Source organism: Rhipicephalus microplus, chromosome 4 (assembly GCF_043290135.1).
Source record: "Rhipicephalus microplus isolate Deutch F79 chromosome 4, USDA_Rmic, whole genome shotgun sequence".
NCBI classification, from domain to species: domain Eukaryota; kingdom Metazoa; phylum Arthropoda; class Arachnida; order Ixodida; family Ixodidae; genus Rhipicephalus; species Rhipicephalus microplus.
In genome coordinates this window covers 187,023,585-187,047,599 of record NC_134703.1, presented here as the reverse complement: position 1 = coordinate 187,047,599, position 24,015 = coordinate 187,023,585, and the positions used below count along the sequence as shown (strand labels likewise).

At 47.7% G+C, this 24,015-nt stretch overlaps 1 protein-coding gene across 1 annotated transcript in view; it reads right to left on the bottom strand.

Moving 5' to 3' along the window:
• The window catches only part of LOC119172559 (AP-3 complex subunit sigma-2), a 96,256-nt gene that overhangs the window by 56,348 nt on the left and 15,893 nt on the right, over positions 1-24,015 (bottom strand). The window contains exon 4 of the mRNA XM_037423718.2: positions 5,932-6,003. Coding sequence (XP_037279615.1) covers positions 5,932-6,003 — 72 coding nt within the window. The remainder of the gene's footprint in view (positions 1-5,931; positions 6,004-24,015) is intronic.

Sequence of the window (24,015 nt, the reverse complement as noted above, 5' to 3'; positions counted from 1 at the left end):
TAGAATACCATACGCGAAGCTTGTGGGCCTTGCGGGCGTAGCGGTAGCGGTCGGCGCTCAACAGGACCCCTCAAAAGGTAAGCGTAGGACGTCAGTATTGGGCTGATGGCTATTCAACAGAATCGTCCGCAGTTTCCTTCTGAAGAGTTAAAGTTTACCATCAATCCCAGTTTTAGGCACACAGCAGGCCCAACGCGTCTTGGTGGCTTTCAGCTGCAGTCACCAGTAGCGAACACAAAACTCGTAGGCTCCGAAGGACTTACCGGCGGCCCTGTTGCCGTTGTTTGATCTATAACTTGCAACTTGAAGCAGCCGTGCGGCTTCAGTATCGCCCCATAACATGCCAAGATTGCCGACACAACATACAAAACACGCCGCAACGCGCACTGGGCACTTCGGCTTGGCTTGGATTGGATTGAATCTCCGTGCAATATTACGCTTGATGCTTAAAAAATGGCGCCTGATAGCGCGTATCATCAGCAGTGGCTGGAACGAGCAGACGACATTATTGCAGGAGTTTTTGGGGGTGCGATAATTACTCGAGGAAAAAAAATCGTATTGTTCTTGGGCGATGTGAAGGGTGCGAGAATTATGCTATTGCGAAGATTACGTGAGTAAATATTGTTACGGAAAAGAAGAGACGCCGTAACGACGAGGCTGGGGATTAGATATATTCAAAACCAGCGGTAATGATGTGCCCGGTTCACCAGCAATCGAGCGGAGACAACTCTTCGTCTTCCTTGTCAGGCACACACGCGCGTCGCCCCCTAGAATATCAATATACATGCATGTAGCATAACCCCTGGCGGCGCAAGCGCCGTCTCGGCCCATTGAAACGTCAACGTCACTAGAAGAGTTGTAGGGCTTAAAGCGCGCAACATGTACAATATCGGTAGCCTGTTGGGCACATGAAGGCAACGGGGTGGCTGGACCAATTTCATATGTTACAGGAGTAACCACACGAAGGACTCGGTATGAGCCTGTGTAGCGAGTAAGCAGTTTTTCTGACAAGCCAACTTGTGGGGTCGGAGACAAGAGCAGGACCAAAGAACCAGGCGGAAAGTGTACGTCGCGGTGTCGATCATACAAGCGCCGTTGCTTCTCTTGAGAGGTCAGAAGGCGAGTACGGGTGACTTCACGTGCATGAGCGGCCCGAGTAATAGCGTCCATGGCATATTCACTGATCGGTACTCCAGGGGACGGTATGACTGTGTCTAGAGGCAATGTTGTTTCTCGGCCAAACAGCAGAAAAAATGGAGAGTAACCGGCAGTGTCATGGCGCCAAGAATTGTAGGCAAATGTGACATACCGCAACGCGAGATCCCAGTCGGTGTGGTTGGTAGAAACATACTTAGCGAGCATGTCTGTAAGAGTTCGATTTAGACGCTCCGTGAGTCCATTCGTTTGCGGGTAGTATGACGTAGTCAGCTTGTGTCTCGTTTTACAGGACTGCAAGATGTCGGCTATGACCTTAGACAAAAAGGTGCGGCCGTGGTCTGTAAGCAACTGCCGTGGGGCTCCGTGTTGCAAAATCACGCCCTTGAGGAGGAAGTCGGCGACATCTGTGGCGCAGCTTGTTAGCAGAGCTCGTGTGATGGCATAACCGCGTGGCATAGTCGGTGGCCACGACTATCCACTTGTTACCCGAGGAAGACAAGGGCAAAGGGCCAAGTAGGTCCAAGCCAACGCGGAAGAACGGTTCTGATGGAATATCAAGTGGTTGAAGGCGTCCGGCAGGAAGTGTCGATGGCGTTTTGCAGAGCTGACATTTCTCACAAGCCGCAACGTATCTTCTGACTGAGCGTGCAAGCCCTGGCCAGTAGAAGCGTCGGCATATTCGGTCGTAAGTGCGTGACACACCAAGGTGACCAGCAGTCGGAAGGTCATGAAGTTCATGTAGAACTTCCGAGCGAAGGTGTTTCGGAATGACAAGCAGCAGAGACGGTCCATCCGGCTCAAAACTTTGGCGGTATAATACACCGTTGTGGAGCACAAATGAGCGATCAGACTGACTGGAAGATGATGATTCGAGGCGCTCAATGATAGCACGCAAGGACGCATCATAGCGCTGCTCGTCACCGATGCATGTCATTTGCGAAAGGGAAAAGACGCAAGGCTCAGTGCCGGTGTCATGCATAGTGCTCGACTTAGCGACCGGGTAGCGGGACAGGCAGTCTGCATCCTGATGTAGGCGTCCGGACTTGTACGTCACCGTAAAGGTATACTCTTGGAGTCCCAGAGCCCAGCGCCCGAGCCGGCCAGTAGGATCCTTCAGTGACGTAAGCCAACATAGCGCATGATGGTCAGTTATCACAGAGAAATTAGTGCCATATAAATATGGGCGGAACTTTGAGACTGCCCAAACAAGAGCAAGACATTCTTTCACAAACCTTCTAAGAATCTTTCATCTTCAAGAATCTTTCACAAACCTTCTAAAATAGGAGCAAAGTCCTACAAATCTCCGGACGTCTTTGGCTGACTGGGGTAAAGGAAAACTGGTGACTGCACGAATTTTCTCGGGGTCCGGCTGCACACCAGAGGCGTCGACACCTCTGTGTCGACACTGAGGTGGCCCAACACTGTAATTTGCCGGCCTCCAAAGCGACACTTCAACGAGTTCAATTGGAGGCCTGCAGTGCGGAATACGTCGAGAATAGCTGACAAACGCTGAAGGTGGGTCTCCAATGTTGGGGAATATATAACGACATCGTCAAGATAACAAAGACATGTTGACCATTTGAACCCTTGTAGCAGAGAGTCCATCATGCGCTCGAACGTGGCTGGCGCGTTGCATAACCCAAACAGCGTAACCTTGATCTGATATAGGCCATCTGGAGTTACAAATGCAGTCTTCTCTTGGTCTTTTTTGTCGACAGCAATCTGCCAGTAGCCGGAATGTAGGTCTATTGTAGAAAAGTATCAGGCGCTGAGGAGACAATCGAGAGCGTCATCGATGCAGGGTAAAGGGTAAACGTCCTTTTTCGTGATTCTATTCAGATGTCGGTAATCCACACAGAGCGCCACGTGCCGTGTTTCTTTTTAACGAGCACAACGGGGGATGCCCAAGGGCTCGAAGAGGGTTCAATAATTCCTTTGGCTAACACCTTAGTGACTTCTTGTTGAATTATTTTACGCTCGGTGCCAGACACCCAGTATGGTCGCCGATGAATGGGATGAGAATCACCTGTGTTAATGCGGTGCTTGACGAGTGAAGTCTGGGCGAGTGGACGGCGATCGATGTCGAATATGTCGCGGTATGAAGCCAGAAGGCAGCATAGCGCGGTTGACTTTTCAGGTTTGAGGTCCGAACGATCATGGAGTGTAAGGTCGCATCGAGGCACGTGGCATCCTGCGAGTGATGTGGGTGCTCAGGACATACGTCTGCCGTAAAACAAATGACGTGGTCGTCAATTAAGGTCCTTAGCGTGGCGACCGAAATTCCTTGGGGTAGCACTTGTTTTATGAAACCGAAATTGATAACAGGTAAATATGTTCGGTTAGAGGCCATGCTTACGACAGAGTGTGGGACAGTAATGTCACGCGCCAGGAGAACATCAGTAATCGGCGTCATGATATAATCACCGTCGAGCAGGGGAGAAGGTGTTGCTGATTCGATGAATGTGAGAGCTTTAGGCGGTATCCGGAAGAAGTCAGTCGTGCACAGCCTGTTCGGGAGTTCAGGGTGAGAATCCGGGAGAAGAGGAAGTTCTAGGCAGAGAGTACCGGCGGCACAATCTATCCGGGCAGAATGCGTCGATAGAAAGTCCATGCCAAAGATTTGGTCGTGGGGGCAATTTTCAAGCACCGTAAATAAAACGGGGACATGGCGGCCGGCAATACTAACACGAGCGGCACACATTCCGGTGATGGCCACAGTTCCACCATCAGCGACACGGAGGGCTTTAGTTGCTGCAGGCGTGAGGACTTTTTTGAGCAGGCGACACAGATGAGCACTCATTATGGACACTTGAGCTCCGGTATCGACTAACGCCGTCAAAGAAATACCGTGCACATACACCTCAATCAAGTTCGTAATAGTGGGGAGCGTCATCGGAGGATTTGGATAATTTGCAAGCGATGCAGCACTACCTCCCGCAGCTGCATGATCTAGTTTTCCATACGAGAGTATCCATAGTTGACCGGCGACGGATAGCAACATGGTTGGGGCGATGGGGAACGGCTGCGTTGAGGTGACGGCGAACGAGCAGTGGAGCGGCTGTTAGGGACGTCGGAAGAAGGGTACAAACGACTGGGCGAATACCGACGGGAGTCCTCGTATGATCGATTAGAGGAAAATGGGCTCCAGTTTGAGGGCGTCCAAGTGCTGCGGCAGTAGCGGGAGATATGGCCAACTCGGTGGCAGCGGAAGCAGATCGGCTTGTCGTCTGCAGTTCTCCATTCCACCGGATTGCGGGATCGCGGAATAAAATGTAATTCATGGCGTGGTGCATTCGTTGTCATTGGTCTGGAGACGGGTCGGGAGACAGAGCAGGCCACAGGAAAACCAATATTTGCAACTTGCTGCCTCACGACGGCTTGAATAACAGAGACCGGCGGAGGCGTTTGTGCGGCGCCATGGTCGAGCGGAAGTGGAGGAAATGGTGCCAGACTTGACGCCTCAAGCTCCCGTCGAACTATTCGTGTCACGCTGTCCTGCATGGGTGGTGCGGCACCGATATCGGTGCAAGTGGATGTAACAGCCGTGTTTGGTAGCCGCGTAAATTGAGGCAGAATGCGGCGGCTTTTAGCCATTTCGAAGCAGCGGCATTCCTTGATAGTCATATCTACGGTCGTGACGTTAGTATAGACGCGCAAATTGAAGGCGTCGTCCGCAACGCCCTTAAGTATGTGGCCCACCTTGTCACTCTCTGTCATTTGCTCGTCGACTTTTCGGCACAACGCGAGCACGTCCTGTATGTACGAGACATATGACTCTGTTGAGGACTGCGCACGAGTGGCGAGTTCTTTTCGCGCTTCCATTTGGCGACCGGACGGGTCCCCAAAGATGTCGCATAGTCGCTCCTTGAAGGTATCCCAGCTGGTGAGCTCGGTCTCATGGGCGTCGAACCAGACCCGTAGGGTACCGTCCAAGTAAAATATTACGTTGGCGAGCATCATAGTAGGGTCCCATCGATGTGTGTGGCTAACACGCTCGTACATACAGAGCCAGTAGTCGATGGCACGCCCAGGTTGTGCAGAGAATGTACCGGGATCACAGGTGGTGGGCATCGTCAGGTATGTAGTGGCTGGAGCTACAGATGGAGACGCTGACGGGCTGTTGTCATTGGTAGCCATGGCCAGAGACTGAACGGTGCGGCCACTGCGAAGCTTCGTGGTAAAGACGGGGAACGTTCCACCTCCAACAAATATCTTACGGAAAAGAAGAGACGCTGTAACGACGAGGCTGGGAATTAGATATATTCAAAACCAGCGGTGATGGCGTGCCCGGTTCACCAGCGATCGGGCGGAGACAACTCTTCGTCTTCCTCGTCAGGCACACACGCGCGTTGCCCCCTAGAAATAGCATGTAGCAATATGATAGTGCTGATATTCGTGACTCCCATGACTTACGTTATAAGCAGTCTATACGGTATTCTGCTAATCTCTACTCAACATTATAAGAGATATCTTTGAATTTTAAGTGGCTTCCTTTTCTCTGAAAAATGCAAACTGGGGCTCTCCTCATAGTGGTGACATTTGTTGGTGTGTTTACTTGTGTTTGCCACCCCGTGTTCACAATAGTTTCTTGACAGACTGTGCTCAGTAATGACAAAAATTTTTACTTTGGACACTTTTAAGCACTAAATCATCACTTCACATTTATTTAATAGCTCTTTTTGGCATTTCTTCAATGTGGGTGAACCTCTTAAAGCTCTCTTTCTTGTTTCACACAAATGACATGAAATTACGAAAGGTGAGAATCTGACTGACCTGGTCCACATGAAACACGAGGTCAAGCTCACAGACGTTCTCGAAGGCCTTGTCAAGCAGCTCTACCAAAACCTGTAATAAAAATCAGAAATGAAAGGGCGAGCTATATGCTGATGAAGTGTGTGTAAGTGAGCCCATACATCATAAGTGAGAATTACTTGGCAATTAGATCTCGTATCCTCAGACTTTATCCTTACACAGTGTATGGCTGAATAACCAGCAATACAAACTTTATCCCATTTTCACACAAATTGTTATATATAACACATGCTTTTTCACCGAATTAGTCGCAGGTGTGGTGGACTTCCTGAAGTAGAATTTGCATGGAGTGTATTGTTGTTGGGCCGGCACTGCAGACTGTGACGTGTACAGTGAAACTTCCCTTGAATGAGCTTCAAGGGACTCTAGGACAAAGTTCGTTAAAATCAAAGTCCACTGAACTGATATAGCTATGTGGCAAATAGTTATCAGGACCTAAACTAAACATAAGTTGTTCTTGAAATGAAAATTTGAAACCTTTTATTTACAATGCTGCTGAATTGAAAGTGAATTTCTGCTTATCTAGCATGTTTTGAAAAATGCAGTTCTCTTCGACTCCACTAGTGCACAGAAGACTGCAGAGGTTGTGAACTGAGTCACTGTGTCTAAGCTCTCATGAACATTTTCTGGCACAACATTCAGCTGAACAAAAAAGAAATAAAAAGACCAATTTTTCTGACTACATCAGTGCTAGTCAGCTTCAATTCTTGTGCCAAATTCATATATGCATCCTCTACAAGTGTTACTTCTTCCTCTTTTTTTTTTTTGCCTTCCTGACGCTCGCTATAATCTTCTGCAAAGACAGTCAGGCATTGTCTCAGCATGAGAGTCATAGGTAGCACAGTCCTTGGAATGCAAAGTACTGTCTGTACCTAGTTATGATGTGAAAGGCATAGGTTGGATAATGTCACATAATCTGCTTGTAGAAGTGCAATGCACTTGAACTAATTTTATTAAACTGAAATGTGTTACCACTCGCTTCAATGGTGCTTCAGCCGGGGACTTGAAAAAATTTGTACAGCTGCATAGATTGTTTCACTGGCATACCTTCAAGTGGTATTTTACTGTATTCACCCATGCTACGAAGAGAAACATAGAAGGGGGCATTGAATAGCAGATATTAGGTTAAAACTTGACTCCGTATCTTCATGCTTTGCTGCAAATGTCCTCAAAAGATGATAGTTTTCTGTATGGAGGCAATGCGTGAGATAAGGACGCCATCTGGCAGTAATGTCAAGAAACAGGAGCTTAAACAGAACCCAGGGCCACTGGCAGGTGGCAGCACCATGTCGTCAGCAGACAGCTTTTTCATGTATAGCGTCGCATCTTCAGTGCAGCGTAACAAACACTAGGGTCTTCAGAATTACATACTGAAAGATGCAGAAACACTTGACCAGGAAAGGCCAGCAGAACCGTTTACTCCAAAGTGTCTGTCTCTGCTCAAAACACCGACGAGAAAAAAGAACAGATATGATGATGGTTATGTACAAGTGAAACTGAAGTATGATAAATGTGCTTACGCTATCTGTGTACACTAAAACCTTATTATAACAAAGTTGCACCTTACACAAAAGTAAGTTTCTTATATCCATGAATTCTTTATGAAAGTTCATTCCTAACACTACATTTATTGCAAGACTATTCTTCATTCGCTTTGTTATAACCGATATTTCGTTATATCTCAGTTCGCTATATCGAGCTTTGAGTGTATTTTTTAGTAAAAGAACATACCACCTAATACTTATGTAATGATGTTGCACCTAGGATATGCGTAATATTCGCTTTTTGATCAACAATGTTCACAGGTATGAATGCAGCCACCAGATCAAGATGGCTGGGCATTGAGGAAGTGCCTAAACTTTTGCCGGGAGGCTGAATCACGTGACAGACGAACAGACCAAAATTTCTGCGTTCCAACAAAGCTAACCTCTTTAAAACAGGTTTTGGCTCAACACAGACACCGACGTCATAGTGCGCATTCAGAGCAGGCAAGAAAAGAAGCTGCGGCCACATTGACACACATGCTCAAGATGCTCAAGCCAACATAATCTGAGTCTCGGAGGACAAACGTTCAGTCGCCACCACTGGCACCGAAGAGTGTCCACTCACTAAGGCTGGCTTTGTGACGCAATGCTTTGTGCTATCTATTTTTTTCTTCCTCCAACAATGCACTTATGTTGACACCTGTCCCAATATCTCCGCCAAGCATCCTGGTCCAACTACAAGGAGTCTTTGGCAGCTCAGTGTGTTACAACATGCTCCAAATCCTAGATGCGAGAGGTACAGTTCGCAGTGTGCCCCCCGGACACATGAAAGCGTTATTTCTGCTCTCCCATTTTGCAGATTCCATGCAGTCATGACTGTGTAGCACTGCACACAGATTCTATTCAGCATAGCACTTTGCTGAAGCATTTTAAACAGGGCGTGATCCACACTAAAGTTGATCGTATATATCACACATTTAGGCACGTGGTCTGTCTTCCAATTGTGTCATAGTGGTCACCACATAAAGCTTCTCTGCTTGAAATTTTTGACTCAGAGGTTCAATTCCTCAGTTGGGCAGCTGACTTCTATACAAGCTTCTTTCAGAGCTATCTACATAACCTTTCCTAGAGTGACATGAGTTCCATGAGAAATTCTTAGTGGACCCCAAAATAAAACACTGCTATGTCAAGGAAGCCCTGCAAAACTTTTTCTACCCAATCAAAAAAACACTGCCGATTGGTAGTAGAGACATCCTAGAACACGCAAGCCAAATGTTACAGTACAACATGCAGCCTAAAATTTTGAACGAATTTTTCACAGTCTGAAATCACTCATTCACCTTTTGACAAATAAAGTAGACTCTTATTAAACCTATGGCCTGCACTCACTTCAACGGGTTTGGTGGCACCGTTCAGAGTACCATGTTAAGCTATATGCTCTTCAATCTATAAGTATTCCTCAAACTTCACAAAACTAAACGTGCTTCCTTGCTGAATTGCTGTCGTCATTCCACCACAACGATGATATGAGGTATCCGACAACATGAGCAAGTTGAGACGACGCTGCTATCACTATCAGCATGGCAAAACAAACCCCATCATGGTGCGATGCTTCGCACGTCATGTCCGAAGGATCCTTTTAGTGTACCAGTGACACCTGCCATGTCAGCGGAACAGCTTAAAAGGCCAAACATGACCTGCACCCACTTCACCGGGTTTGGTGGCACGGTTCGGAGCACCATGCTAAACTGCGTGCCCTCCATTCTACAGGTTGGTGATAAACAGACCTTTGTTAAATGTACTAAAGCTAGTTATGTAGGTCTAGTTGTGCTGCCAAGCCCACAGCACACGTTGCTTTGCTACCTGAAGTGTGTTTGTGCGATAATTTGGTTACTGCCACTGAGTGGCGACATTGAACAGAACCCAGGTCCTGACAAAATAGACCAAATACTATAGGCTGTCACTGAACTTAAGATATTGCATACAGTTCTTGAAACAGGTCCTAAAGATGTCTAGCTAAGGCTATCTCAGATTGGAAGTATGTTTATGTCATTAAAGCGATGTCAGGAGAAGGTAGAAAAATGTGAAGCAACAGTATCGGCTATGCGCAGAAAGGTTACTGAAATGTACAACAAAATTGAAGACCTTGAAAATAGAAGCCGCCAAAACGATATCGTTATCTACGGTCTTAAAGAAACAGAACAAAAACCAGAAGCGGTGGAACAACTAGAGACGCGAGGATTTTTTTTTTTAATTTGGGCATCCAAGTGAAATCTGTTGAGCATGTGCAAAGAATCAGTGTTAGAAAGCGTAACAGTGACCGGCCGGTAATATTGTGCTTCTATGATTTTACAAAAAAATGCTGGCATTAGGAAACTGTTATAAAATAAAAAATACAGTAATATCTATACTTGAGGACTACTTAAAGTCTGTTCGTGAAGCTCGGAGGAAGCTGTGGCAGGCATCTGTGTGGAATCTCCCAGTAACAAAGCTAAAGTGACACTAATTTACAACAAACTTAAAATCAACAGGGACGGAAATGATGTAGGTCTGTGTGCTCAGATTTGGGTGCACGTTAAAGAAACCCATGTGGTCAAAATTTTCGGAGCCCTCCACTACGACGCCTCTCAATGATATGGTGGTTTTGGGACGTTAAACCCCACATATCATTCAATCAATTAAAATCAACGGGGAACGCATTACATAGAATGAGACTGAAAATAAAATGGAAGCTCTGAATTGTGCTTGCTCCGATGGTCGCAAGGCAAGCACTTTTCAAACATGACGTTGTACAAAAGAACCACTTACGCTGCTATGTTTTAATGCAAGAAGTATTGTAAACAACATACAGCAGTTTAAACAACTGCTGCCTTTGTACGTACCTGATGTAGTTGTCATAACGGAAACGTAGCTTAATTTCGACATTCAGGATTGAGAGATTGTGCCACCAGCATTTGCGCTGCTTTGTATAGATATGGATGGCCATGGCAAGGGCATAGCTATGGCCATTAAATGAACTATGTCTTTTCAAAAAGAAAGTGGCATTGCTGGTCAGGAAAGTGTGTCGTGTTCGATCCTGATTAATAACATCACTTTGTTGATTGGTGGTGTATACCCCTGTCCGGGTGCCCTGGTGAATATCTCGCAAAGCTACAAAACTTCCTTCATGGCTGTGTGAGCGAGCGAACGAAACTAATACTAACTGGGCATTTTACTATTACGGTATGCCAGGAATAAACTGGGACAATTTTGCCATTAGAAATACTGCTGTTAAAGATTCAAATTTACTTTTTGACATATTGTTTAGTTTTTCATTGACACAGCTGGTGATAGAATCAACTCTCATCCATGGGTCGACATGTTTAGTGCTTGATCTTGCATTTTTATCTGCCTCATTAGCACCACAAATAAGTATTGAAATCATGGCATGAGTGGCCACGTATCGCATGCAGCGATGTGCATATCAGTTAAAGACTACCACAGACTGAATGACAAAAGCTTTATAGACTTCTTTGAAGCAGTACAAGATGATTTCTTTAATATGTCATCGGGTTTTGTAGATCTATGAAACAAACCAAAAACTGGAATCCAGCATTGCGAATCAACCTTTATACCCACTAAGCTAAAGAAAACTAAGTTCAAAACGCGATGGATTACGAGAAACATAATCTACCCCCAAAAAAGTACAACGAATCCGCAAACATAAAAATAAATCTGTTGCACTCAATGAGCTTTCGCACCACTTAGAAACCGAAATAAAGATAACTCGAGACAACTTTTTTTCAAACACTCTGACTGAGTTTATGACAAACAAACTACATAAATTGTGGAAGTACTTATCCAAGCCAGATAGCTTAGCGACTAAAATGGAAATATCGGGTAGTATTGTAGAATACACACCGATTATCCCAGATGCTTTTTAACATTTACTTCCAATCAGTTTTCACATGTACACAGCCTTTGTATTTAGCGTTATCTAACAGTGAAGGTCACATGCCAGAGTTAACAATATCAGTCTGGCATACTTGACCAGCTTCTTTAACGTGATGTAAAAAATCTCCAGGCTTGAATGAAATTTCTAATGCATTCATTAAGCACTATGCTACTCAGCTAACCGCTTTCCTGCACAAAATGTTTTCCTTATCCTTAGAAACAGTGGTGCTTCCTGATGATTGGTTGTGTGTGAAAGTAATTCCTATCCATTAAAGAGGGAACAAACAACTGATGAACACCTATAGGCCAATATCACTGACAAGCACATGTTGAAAATTATCAGAGCAAATAATAAATAAAGCACTTAGCGACTATCTAGAGGAAAATAATTTGCTTTAACCGAATTAACAGGGTTTTAAAAGGAAGCTTTCGACCACTACAAAACTTTAAAAATTATTGATGATTTTGCTACAGCCGTCAATATTAAACAGCAGATAGATGAAACATTTACTCATTTTTGTAAGGCATTCGACCATGCACTGCATTTGTTACTCATACAAAACTTGAATATTTTGGCGGTAACTCAATAATGGATTGCTGCTTGTCTTTTCAATTGCATTCAGTATGTTTCTTTGGGGCCCTAAAACAGTTCTATGAGTAACCATGGAATTATTTTACTGGAAAAGCATATTGCCTTACATATTAAATGCCACAAAAAGTTTAAAAATCCGTCCTGTACGAGCAGAGTTACAAAGATTTGTCACACGCTGCAATCGCATTTCCGTTTTCTCGTCCCAGCGAAGGCACTGGAGGCTAAGCAGGGAGGCATGTGAGGGGCAAACGAAAAATGTCACGTGCGCCTCGTGACCTTGAGCACTTTTTCTTTTCTTCAAATAAGTGGCTTTTTCAGTGCAATTACACCTACGCGTGGACAAGTGACGACCTTTCGCGGCGATCTCTGTAACAACCGAGCGCGCCATGTTCAAATCTGCCAATAGCTCATAGATGGGTAATTTACGTGTAATTTTTTAGTGTCTTCCATCATTTGTCGAGGGAAAGAGAAAGCAATTTTTAGCTGGCTTTGACCATTTTTTGTGAATTCCAGGCTGTGTGCAGCGCTATAAGATTTGGCTCGCGTGTTATCGGGAGCCGCTACTGCCGGTCGGCAGCATTTTCTGACCATGCTAAAAAATCACAGCATATCCACGAAGTGAATGATGATGAGTGGGGCGAAGTGTTTTTCAGCCGTCCGTGCTTCCGTTCGTCCATTCGTTCTTGCTTCCATCCGTCCATGCGACCATCCATGCGTCCATCAGTGAGTCCGTCAGTGAATCTGTCTATCTATCTGTCTGTCTGTGTGTTCGTGCGTCCATCTGTTTAAATGTCCGCGTGTTTATCCATCCGTCCGTCCGTCTGCTAGTCTGTCTGTCCATCCGTCCATCTAGAGAACACTCGAAGTACCGCCATCTCCCATTCCCTGTGGCACATACCCGCTCCGTCCCCCTGCGTTCATCTAGAGAGCCTGTTGCACCACCCCCTGTGGCACATACCCGCTCTAGAGCGGGTATGTGCCACAGGGGGTGGTGCAACAGGCTCTCTAGATGGAGGCACGGGGACGGAGTGGGTATGTGCCACCGGTGACTACGTACTACTACATATATACATGGGAATGGACAGATCCATGCTTTAAGAAGCATCGCCCCTAAATGTGTTGCAGGGCCCCTTTAATAATGCTGAGTCCAACTGTGTGGACGTGTTCTCTGGTGTTCCCCAGGAATCTGTGTTAAAACCAACTCTTCCTCATTTACATCGATGACATCAGCAATGCTAAAGAACCAGGCATTACAATGGGGCTCTTTACAGGCGACTGTGTCATATACGCTCCCACCAGCACAACAAAGGGCCAGGTGAACCTTCATAAATCTTAAAATAATATAGGAAAATGGTGTGGAAAACACAGCATACAAACTAATACAAATAAAACCATGTGCATTACAACAACCCTAAAAAAGACACCGCTTCACTTTAAGTACACCCTCTCTGGGGAGACATCAACCACGTGAATACCATAAAGTACCTGGGGGTCCTTATGATTGATTCTTTAAAATGGTATGTCCACATTATTCAGATTTCTAGACGCACAATTAAGCAAATGCGTTTTATAAAGCATAAACTGATTGGCACTTCTCCTCAAGTTAAACTAACAGCATAAAAACGCTTATAGACTCGTCTTAGACTGATGCAGCAATAGCTTGCAAACCGCACAGAGAGAACATGAACGATGCATGAAAAAAAAATTCAGAACAGCACTCTTATATTTGCTATTTTAAGTATGCCAGCCGGGCGAGTGTTTCTGCGCTGCGTTTGCAAGCACGTGTTGCAACTCTAGCTAGCCATCAACAATTAGCTAGTTCGAATTTCCTTTTTCCTCGAGACCGCCAGGTGGCGCCGTTTCGTTTAGGTGGCCGCATTCAGTGCTTTGCTTTCACGTGTTCTTGGCCCGTTACCGAGCCCTGCCCGTGTCTGGACAAGCTCACTATTCCTTCTAGAAGACTTCCGGGACACGCCGACACCATCCGGGCCCCGGTCCGACTAAGGCCCCTGTATTTTTCAAAGGTAGCGCAAACCGTTGTACAAAAAGTGGAGAAGAATTTCCTCCCCGCCCTCTACGTCTGTCCTCAATCCGGCGCGCATTTCTGCTACCCTATTGGACCAGGCGCAACACGTGACCAATGAACCTTGTTGACCCCGCGGCTCCGCCGGGCAGCGACGCCATGAGTGAGCGCACTGCATCTCGCTCCCACGTGTGTTGCCTTTAGCAAGGCGGCCTCGGATGCAGCGCGATGCCGACCTGCTGTGCCATTGGCTGCTCCAGCAGCATTGCAAAAGGCGACAAGCTTTTTGTGGTTCCACGAGGGAAAAATAATGAGGAGCGGAGAGCGGTATGGCTGCACCGCATCGGCAGGAAAAACTTCGATTGTCACCGAGGGAGGCTTTGCGAGGTAAGCACTCACTACACATCTTCGCGTAGACATGCCTCCGGAAGGCTTTAAGATAAAGCTCATCCTTGGTTCAGGTTCATGTTAAACAAAAGCAGCTTGAAGTTTCCGTCGACGCTTTCTCGCACGATTTCAACCATGATGACAGCTCGATCGTTTTTAGCTTGCTCGAATATTCGAATACGGTCACAACATTATTACTGTTGAATGTTTGGCATTCGTGATTTGCTTTCTAAATGGAACCATTTGCAGAGGAAGCAATTATGCTTCTCCAGAGATCAACCACGTCTTTGATCGTTTTTCCTTTTTTTTTCGCTCGAACTTTGATTACCTGTAGGCAAAATTTCGGCGTTTATTGTTTTATTGTGGTTTATTGTGTTCTCAGTTTGTATTCTTTCATATTTATCTCACTTTTGCGCACTTCCATGACCGAATTTTGTGCATGCGTGTATAGCTAATATAAGAGAGTGTATGGTAAATATAATGTTGTATAGTTGTTTATTTGTGAAATGCATAGATACTTTCGTTCAAATTTCGAACATACTTGCGAAGTTGTACACTTTCGATTAACAAAGAGAAAGGCACCTACTAAATGCAAGAAAATCATCTGGCTTTTGTGGCTATTTGCATTTTTAACATAAGAAGCGAAATATTTTGCTTCGGCAATATCACGTCAGCCAAACTGCAAAAATGCGATAAAGGATGTCGGTATTTTTCAGAATCACTTCACGATGGAACAGTATGAGCCAGCAATTCTGGCACAAACTGGGATCAAAAAACTCAAGCCAAATGCGGTTTCTTCTATATTTATGCATCGGCCTCTTCCGAAAGAGCGCAAACCACCCCGCAAAAGGGGGAATGAAACGGTTCCTGGTGAGGCCCCTTTGTAGTTTCTATTCCTCTCTTGTGTTGTGAATGCGATTATGTTTTGGGGTTTATATGACAATACAGTGTGTTTGGATCGCTGGCAGATAGTATAGTTGCTGCATTTATCTTTATGACCTGTGAACCTGATTGATTCGGCATCCAATTCTGTCTTACTGTGGCAGCAAACATCCCCACCCCTACACTGTACTTGCTCAACTCTTGCTTACAGCTGTATCCTTGGATGAGCCAGAAACGTCAGTCGGGAGGGCCCCAGACGCTGAACCAGTGGGCAGTTTATTTTGTGAGTTGACTGCGCTGTGATGACAAATGTTCGCGCCTTTAGACTGTGTACTTACGCAATTCATGCTTACAGCTGCCTCCTCGAACAACACAGCAACGTCAATAGACCGCGACCCTGAACCAGTGGGCAGCCCATTTTGTGAGTTAACTGCACTGTGATGGCAAATGTTATTGCCTCTAGCCTCTGTATTTACAATTCATGCTTACAGCTGCCTCCTGGCAGCTGTAAGCATGAATTACATCATGCATCAAATCAGAGGCTATCTGATTTGATAGCGAAATTGTTTAGCCTTGTCGTCGCTCTACTGGAATGTCTTGCAGCGTTCGTGATCATTCGATGCTTCCCGCATTTTATTTGTGCACTCCATAAAATCTACCTTCATCCCACTAAACGTTTGTGGTATTTTATGGATGAGTCGTTTACACACGCCCCATTATGGAAGCAGGCATGCATGTGCCAAATTTCAGTAGGGCTCTGTTGTTCCTGTACAAACTCGAGCTCTAAGAGCACTCACATTAACTTTTCAACGTAAGGCCCCTAGGGGCCTTACTTCAACGCGCCGCGCGACAAAACGAAACCGTCCAGCGACGCGCTCAGCGTGAGTCACTCCTTCATGGCAGCTGAGAGTGGCGGGCGAGGAGAAAACGGCACGGGGAAGAAAGTTTGTGCGACCTTTGAAAAATACAAGGGCCTTAGGTCCGATCCCAGGCTGGCCCCCCAGGCCCCTTCAAAAGTACAAAGCGGCGTGGCGCCGCGCTAACCTTAACGCACCGCGCCTGCACCTCCACGATGCAGAGTCCCGCCCAGCATTCGACACCAACGACAACTGACGCCCTGTCGGTAAGCCCAGCCTCCTCCGGTCGTACCGCTGATACAGCCGTGCCTCCACTATCAACAACTGGCAATGTCACCAGCCCCACGCCGACAACTATACAGCAACAGGCAGCGTTCCTCAACAGCGCGCACGGTCCAGCAACGTGCAACGCTGGTGGCGTCTCTGCTACTCTCAGCTTGATAGCCACGCAAACGCCGGAGCTCGAGAGCCGTAATGCAGCGTCGGCGTTGCAATCAACCACGCCTGCTGCTCTCCCCACCTTATCTGCATCTGGCCTACCCATTGGAAATTCCGAGTCTGTCAACAAGCGCGTTTCGACGAGCGTCGTTCCTTCCATCGCCGAAGTTTTGCCTTCCATCACTTCAGCTGACAACTTATCGACGGAAATGAACTTCACGGCATCACAGGTCAACGAAGACAATACGCCATCCCCTGAAGGCAGCTGGAACACCGTTAGTGCCAATCGAAAACCTGCCTCGACCGCCCGCCCCCGTTCCGAGCTCATCATCGTCGGAATCCAACTTCCACCTGGAACACTCACGCCGAAACTGCCTCCCTATGACCTGCTTTCTACCATCATAGCCGCTGCAAATCTGTTTCCTAAGACCAGTGCGGAGGTCACCCTTCAAGCCAAACCTGCTCAGAGCCTTATGTTTCTGAAAACGCCCTCACCTCTCACTGCCCCCCTTCTACTCTCCCTCACAAGTCTGGAACTTAATGGTAAGCCAATCACCATTAAGCCCTATGCCCCCAGTTCTCCAATATCATGTCTCGGCATCATACACAACGTCGGTCGTCACTTCACAACATCTCAGCTCTTGCATGACCTCGAATCCTTTAGTTCAGATATACTCGCTGCACGTATGATGGGCTCCACTGAATCCGTTCTCATAACATTTGCTGGAACCATCATCCCTCACTTTGTGTACTTCAAACGCGTCTCTTTCCGATGCCGTCCACATAAACCTAGGCCCCCTACTTGCACTCAGTGCCTTGCTATAGAGCACCGTGCTCATCAATGCCTCCAACACAGCGTTCCGGCCAAGTGCCGCCGCTGTGCGTCTCCTCTACCAGCAGATCCCGATGCTCACGTTTGCGCCCAACCCTGGTGCATACATTGCCAAGTCAACACCCACTCATCTCTCGACTCCACCTGCCCCTACCTTCTAGCTAAGCAACGCGACTGCGCCAAAGCAGCTTTTCTCCGTCGCACAGCCATGCGCCGAGCCACTCAGCCTTCTCCGCCCTTCTCTTCAGCGCTTGAGTTCCTATCACCTCCCGCAATATCCCCCCGGGCTCATACGCCGCTAAGGTTCAGGGAACACCTCCCATGTGCACTTCTTCATCAAACACATCTTCACCATCTTTAAGTAACGAGAGCCGCTCCTTCGATCTGCGACTGGCTATGTTGGAGCGCAACCAGCGCGAGCAACAACGCGTCTCAGATGAGCTACAACAGAAAATACTCGTACTGACGCAGACACTCGCAACTACCACATCCTCTCTTACCTCTCAACTCACGGAGCTAAATAAGCAACTCACCACACTTACTGTTCCGACCTCCAGCTCCCATGTAACCAAATTGACCGACATGGTCGAAACCACCACCACTGCGCATCACACTCGTTTGATCCAGCTGGAAAATTCAATTTTCCGGATTCTTACTACCCTCAAAACCCAATCTAAGCAACTGGAATCGTTCACCAATATGCTTGACTCCCTGCAAGAGTCGCTTCCCCCGGCAAAAAAGAAGGAACGCTCACGCGTAGGCGCTTCCCCTACTTCAAAGACCTAGATGGCGCGTGAAAAGGACCTTGATATTTTGCAGTGGAACTGCCAAAACTTTCTTCATAATAGGACCCCTCTCCACCAATATCTTCTCACCCGCCAAATATTACCCCATTTTCTCCTTGTACAGGAGACTCGGGCGGCCCTTGCCGTCCCAGTCTACCGTGCATATCACGCTACGACGGGAAAGCCACTTGCGTCCATTTATGTACGCAATGACGTTCTCGTTGAACCACTAGACGTACCCTCCCCCCTACTGAAATATTTAGTTGGTGTGGTCTATTACCAACCATCTACCCGTATTTCTCTCGCTCTGATGTCCTTTTACAACCCCCCCTGTCACGTCCTCTTTGTTTAGTGCTCTTGGCAAATTCCTGCTCTCCCTTCCATCGACCACCCGTATCCTCCTTAAGGGTGACTTTAATGTTCCTCATAGGCTCTGGGGTTACCCCCAAACACTCAAACCAGGTCGCCTTCTACACTGCCTCGCCCAGGAACGCCATCTCACCCTTCTTAATACTCCTGACACCCCTACTCGAGCGGGCACTGTTTCACAGCGTTCCACTACACCCGATCTCACGTTCTCTCGGAGTTCCCTTCCTTTTCACTGGCAGGTGTCCGTTGAAAATCTTTTCAGTGATCACTTTCTCATACACATCACCACCCCTCTTTCTCTTTCCCACAATAGGCGGAAACAACGAATCGCTCACACTGACTGGGAAGCATTCCGTAATAACCTTTTGTCTGACTCATTTAAAAGTTATGACGACTGGATGTCGTGGATCTCCGCAGCAATGACATCCTGTAGTCGCTGCGCTCGTTCTCAACTCCCCATTCCTGACCCTGATCCTCACTCCCTCCGCTTATGGTGACGTCATCAATGTTTGAAACGCGCTCTCCGCTCCCAGCCACACAACGTCCAACTTTCCTTCCGAATTGATGCTCTGCGGGCTTAAATTATCGCTTACGGCACTTCTCTCGAGCACTCTCGTTGGAACACGCTGTGCGACGGCCTTGACTCCGCACTGCACTGGCGCTCTACATGGTCTCTGTTTAGGTCTCTCTTAGGTACCAAGCCTGTCGTTGCTCCCACCCAAGCTAAAGCTCTCGCTCAAGGGACTCCATCTGATGAGTTTGAAAATTTAAAATCTCTGTATCTTCCACCCCCCCTCAGACCTTCCTACCCAGATTACTGTGGCGAAGCTAACCCAGACCTGGACTGCCCATTCACGCTCAGGGAGCTGGAAGCTGCCTTAGCCACTCAATCTACCCGCTCGGCACCCGGTGAGGATGAGATAACATATACTACATTACGTAATCTCCCCGACAACGCGAAGGAATTTCTCTTACACACATTCAACGAAGCATGGAACAGCGGCTGTCTTCCAAGCTCTTGGACATCATCCCTAATTTGCATGATTCCAAAGCCGGGTACACCTCCATCTCTCTCAAACCTTCGCCCTATCTCTTTGATGTCATGTGTTGGCAAGACTCTTGAGCGAATGGCCTTGACTCGACTGTCTGATTTTATTGAGGCGAAAGTTTTTCCCTCCTTCTCTTATTGGCTTCCGACGCCACGTTTGTGCGCAGGACATGTTCCTTGTTCTTCAGCATACTTTTCTTTCACCTTCTCGTAGTCAGATCTATGCGATTGTAACCGTCGATGTACGAAAGGCATTCGATGGCGTGAGTCATGACCACATACTCACTCAGCTCTCCTCCCTGTCATGTGGCTCCCGCATGTATTCTTACATCCGATCATTTCTTTCCAATCGAGTTGCTCGCTTTAGAGTCGATACTCATTTGTCTAACCCCCACTCCCTCACCCGCGGCACTCCTCAAGGTGCCGTACTATCTCCTACTCTATTTAATATGGCTATGACCCCCCTTGCCTCCCAACTGTCCCAAATATCTGACCTCCACCATATTTTTTATGCAGACGACATCACTCTCGGGTGTACGTCTGGATGTCCCGGTTACGTGCAGGATACTTTGCAACGTGGTCTAGACCTTATCGCTTCCTTTTTCGCTACTGCTGGCCTGCCCCAAAGTGCGTGAAGATCTGACTCAGCGCTTGAGTTATGTTATCTGTGGTGGTACGCTTAAACTTCTTGATTTCAAAGACGTGAGTAGTAGTCCACAACCATGAGGTAGTTGACTCCATCCACACAGAAGAGATCGATTCCTATTGCTTCCCATGGGTGTTTGGGAAGTGGGGAGAGTATCATGGGCTCGGATAGAGGATATCGGTAGAGGATGTCATGGGCTCGGATAGAGGATGTCGGCGATAGAGGATGTCGGTATTTTTCAGAATCACTTCACGATGGAACAGTATGAGCCAGCAATTCTGGCACAAACTGGGATCAAGAAACTCAAGCCAAATGCGGTTTCTTCTATATTTATGCATCGGCCTCTTCCGAAAGAGCGCAAGCCACCCCGCAAAAGGGGGAATGAAACGGTTCCTGGTGAGGCCCCTTTGTAGTTTCTATTCCTCTCTTGTGTTGTGAATGCGATTATGTTTTGGGGTTTATATGACAATACAGTGTGTTTGGATCGCTGGCAGATAGTATAGTTGCTGCATTTATCTTTATGACCTGTGAACCTGATTGATTCGGCATCCAATTCTGTCTTACTGTGGCAGCAAACATCCCCACCCCTACACTGTACTTGCTCAACTCTTGCTTACAGCTGTATCCTTGGATGAGCCAGAAACGTCAGTCGGGAGGGCCCCAGACGCTGAACCAGTGGGCAGTTTATTTTGTGAGTTGACTGCGCTGTGATGACAAATGTTCGCGCCTTTAGACTGTGTACTTACGCAATTCATGCTTACAGCTGCCTCCTCGGACAACACAGCAACGTTAATAGACCGCGACCCTGAACCAGTGGGCAGCCCATTTTGTGAGTTAACTGCACTGTGATGGCAAATGTTATTGCCTCTAGCCTCTGTATTTACAATTCATGCTTACAGCTGCCTCCTGGCAGCTGTAAGCATGAATTACATCATGCATCAAATCAGAGGCTATCTGATTTGATAGCGAAATTGTTTAGCCTTGTCGACGCTCTACTGGAATGTCTTGCAGCGTTCGTGATCATTCGATGCTTCCCGCATTTTATTTGTGCACTCCATAAAATCTACCTTCATCCCACTAAACGTTTGTGGTATTTTATGGATGAGTCGTTTACACACGCCCCATTATGGAAGCAGGCATGCATGTCCCAAATTTCAGTAGGGCTCTGTTCTTCCTGTACAAACTCGAGCTCTAAGAGCACTCACATTAACTTTTCAACGTAAGGCCCCTAGGGGCCTTACTTCAACGCGCCGCGCGACAAAACGAAACCGTCCAGCGACGCGCTCCGCGTGAGTCACTCCTTCATGGCAGCTGAGAGTGGCGGGCGAGGAGAAAACGGCACGGGGAAGAAAGTTTGCGCGACCTTTGAAAAATACAAGGGCCTTAGGTCCGATCCCAGGCTGGCCCCCCAGGCCCCTTCAAAAGTACAAAGCGGCGTGGCGCCGCGCTAACCTTAACGCACCGCGCCTGCACCTCCACGATGCAGAGTCCCGCCCAGCATTCGACACCAACGACAACTGACGCCCTGTCGGTAAGCCCAGCCTCCTCCGGTCGTACCGCTGATACAGCCGTGCCTCCACTATCAACAACTGGCAATGTCACCAGCCCCGCGCCGACAACTATACAGCAACAGGCAGCGTTCCTCAAAAGCGCGCACGGTCCAGCAACGTGCAACGCTGGTGGCGTCTCTGCTACTCTCAGCTTGATAGCCACGCAAACGCCGGAGCTCGAGAGCCGTAATGCAGCGTCGGCGTTGCAATCAACCACGCCTGCTGCTCTCCCCACCTTATCTGCATCTGGCCTACCCATTGGAAATTCCGAGTCTGTCAACAAGCGCGTTTCGACGAGCGTCGTTCCTTCCATCGCCGAAGTTTTGCCTTCCATCACTTCAGCTGACAACTTATCGACGGAAATGAACTTCACGGCATCACAGGTCAACGAAGACAATACGCCATCCCCTGAAGGCAGCTGGAACACCGTTAGTGCCAATCGAAAACCTGCCTCGACCGCCCGCCCCCGTTCCGAGCTCATCATCGTCGGAATCCAACTTCCACCTGGAACACTCACGCCGAAACTGCCTCCCTATGACCTGCTTTCTACCATCATAGCCGCTGCAAATCTGTTTCCTAAGACCAGTGCGGAGGTCACCCTTCAAGCCAAACCTGCTCAGAGCCTTATGTTTCTGAAAACGCCCTCACCTCTCACTGCCCCCCTTCTACTCTCCCTCACAAGTCTGGAACTTAATGGTAAGCCAATCACCATTAAGCCCTATGCCCCCAGTCCTCCAATATCATGTCTCGGCATCATACACAACGTCGGTCGTCACTTCACAACATCTCAGCTCTTGCATGACCTCGAATCCTTTAGTTCAGATATACTCGCTGCACGTATGATGGGCTCCACTGAATCCGTTCTCATAACATTTGCTGGAACCATCATCCCTCACTTTGTGTACTTCAAACGCGTTTCTTTCCGATGCCGTCCACATAAACCTAGGCCCCCTACTTGCACTCAGTGCCTTGCTATAGAGCACCGTGCTCATCAATGCCTCCAACACAGCGTTCCGGCCAAGTGCCGCCGCTGTGCGTCTCCTCTACCAGCAGATCCCGATGCTCACGTTTGCGCCCAACCCTGGTGCATCCATTGCCAAGTCAACACCCACTCATCTCTCGACTCCACCTGCCCCTACCTTCTAGCTAAGCAACGCGACTGCGCCAAAGCAGGTTTTCTCCGTCGCACAGCCATGCGCCGAGCCACTCAGCCTTCTCCGCCCTTCTCTTCAGCGCTTGAGTTCCTATCACCTCCCGCAATATCCCCCCGGGCTCATACGCCGCTAAGGTTCAGGGAACACCTCCCATGTGCACTTCTTCATCAAACACATCTTCACCATCTTTAAGTAACGAGAGCCGCTCCTTCGATCTGCGACTGGCTATGTTGGAGCGCAACCAGCGCGAGCAACAACGCGTCTCAGATGAGCTACAACAGAAAATACTCGTACTGACGCAGACACTCGCAACTACCACATCCTCTCTTACCTCTCAACTCACGGAGCTAAATAAGCAACTCACCACACTTACTGTTCCGACCTCCAGCTCCCATGTAACCAAATTGACCGACATGGTCGAAACCACCACCACTGCGCATCACACTCGTTTGATCCAGCTGGAAAATTCAATTTTCCGGATTCTTACTACCCTCAAAACCCAATCTAAGCAACTGGAATCGTTCACCAATATGCTTGACTCCCTGCAAGAGTCGCTTCCCCCGGCAAAAAAGAAGGAACGCTCACGCGTAGGCGCTTCCCCTACTTCAAAGACCTAGATGGCGCGTGAAAAGGACCTTGATATTTTGCAGTGGAACTGCCAAAACTTTCTTCATAATAGGACCCCTCTCCACCAATATCTTCTCACCCGCCAAATATTACCCCATTTTCTCCTTGTACAGGAGACTCGGGCGGCCCTTGCCGTCCCAGTCTACCGTGCATATCACGCTACGACGGGAAAGCCACTTGCGTCCATTTATGTACGCAATGACGTTCTCGTTGAACCACTAGACGTACCCTCCCCCCTACTGAAACATTTAGTTGGTGTGGTCTATTACCAACCATCTACCCGTATTTCTCTCGCTCTGATGTCCTTTTACAACCCCCCCTGTCACGTCCTCTTTGTTTAGTGCTCTTGGCAAATTCCTGCTCTCCCTTCCATCGACCACCCGTATCCTCCTTAAGGGTGACTTTAATGTTCCTCATAGGCTCTGGGGTTACCCCCAA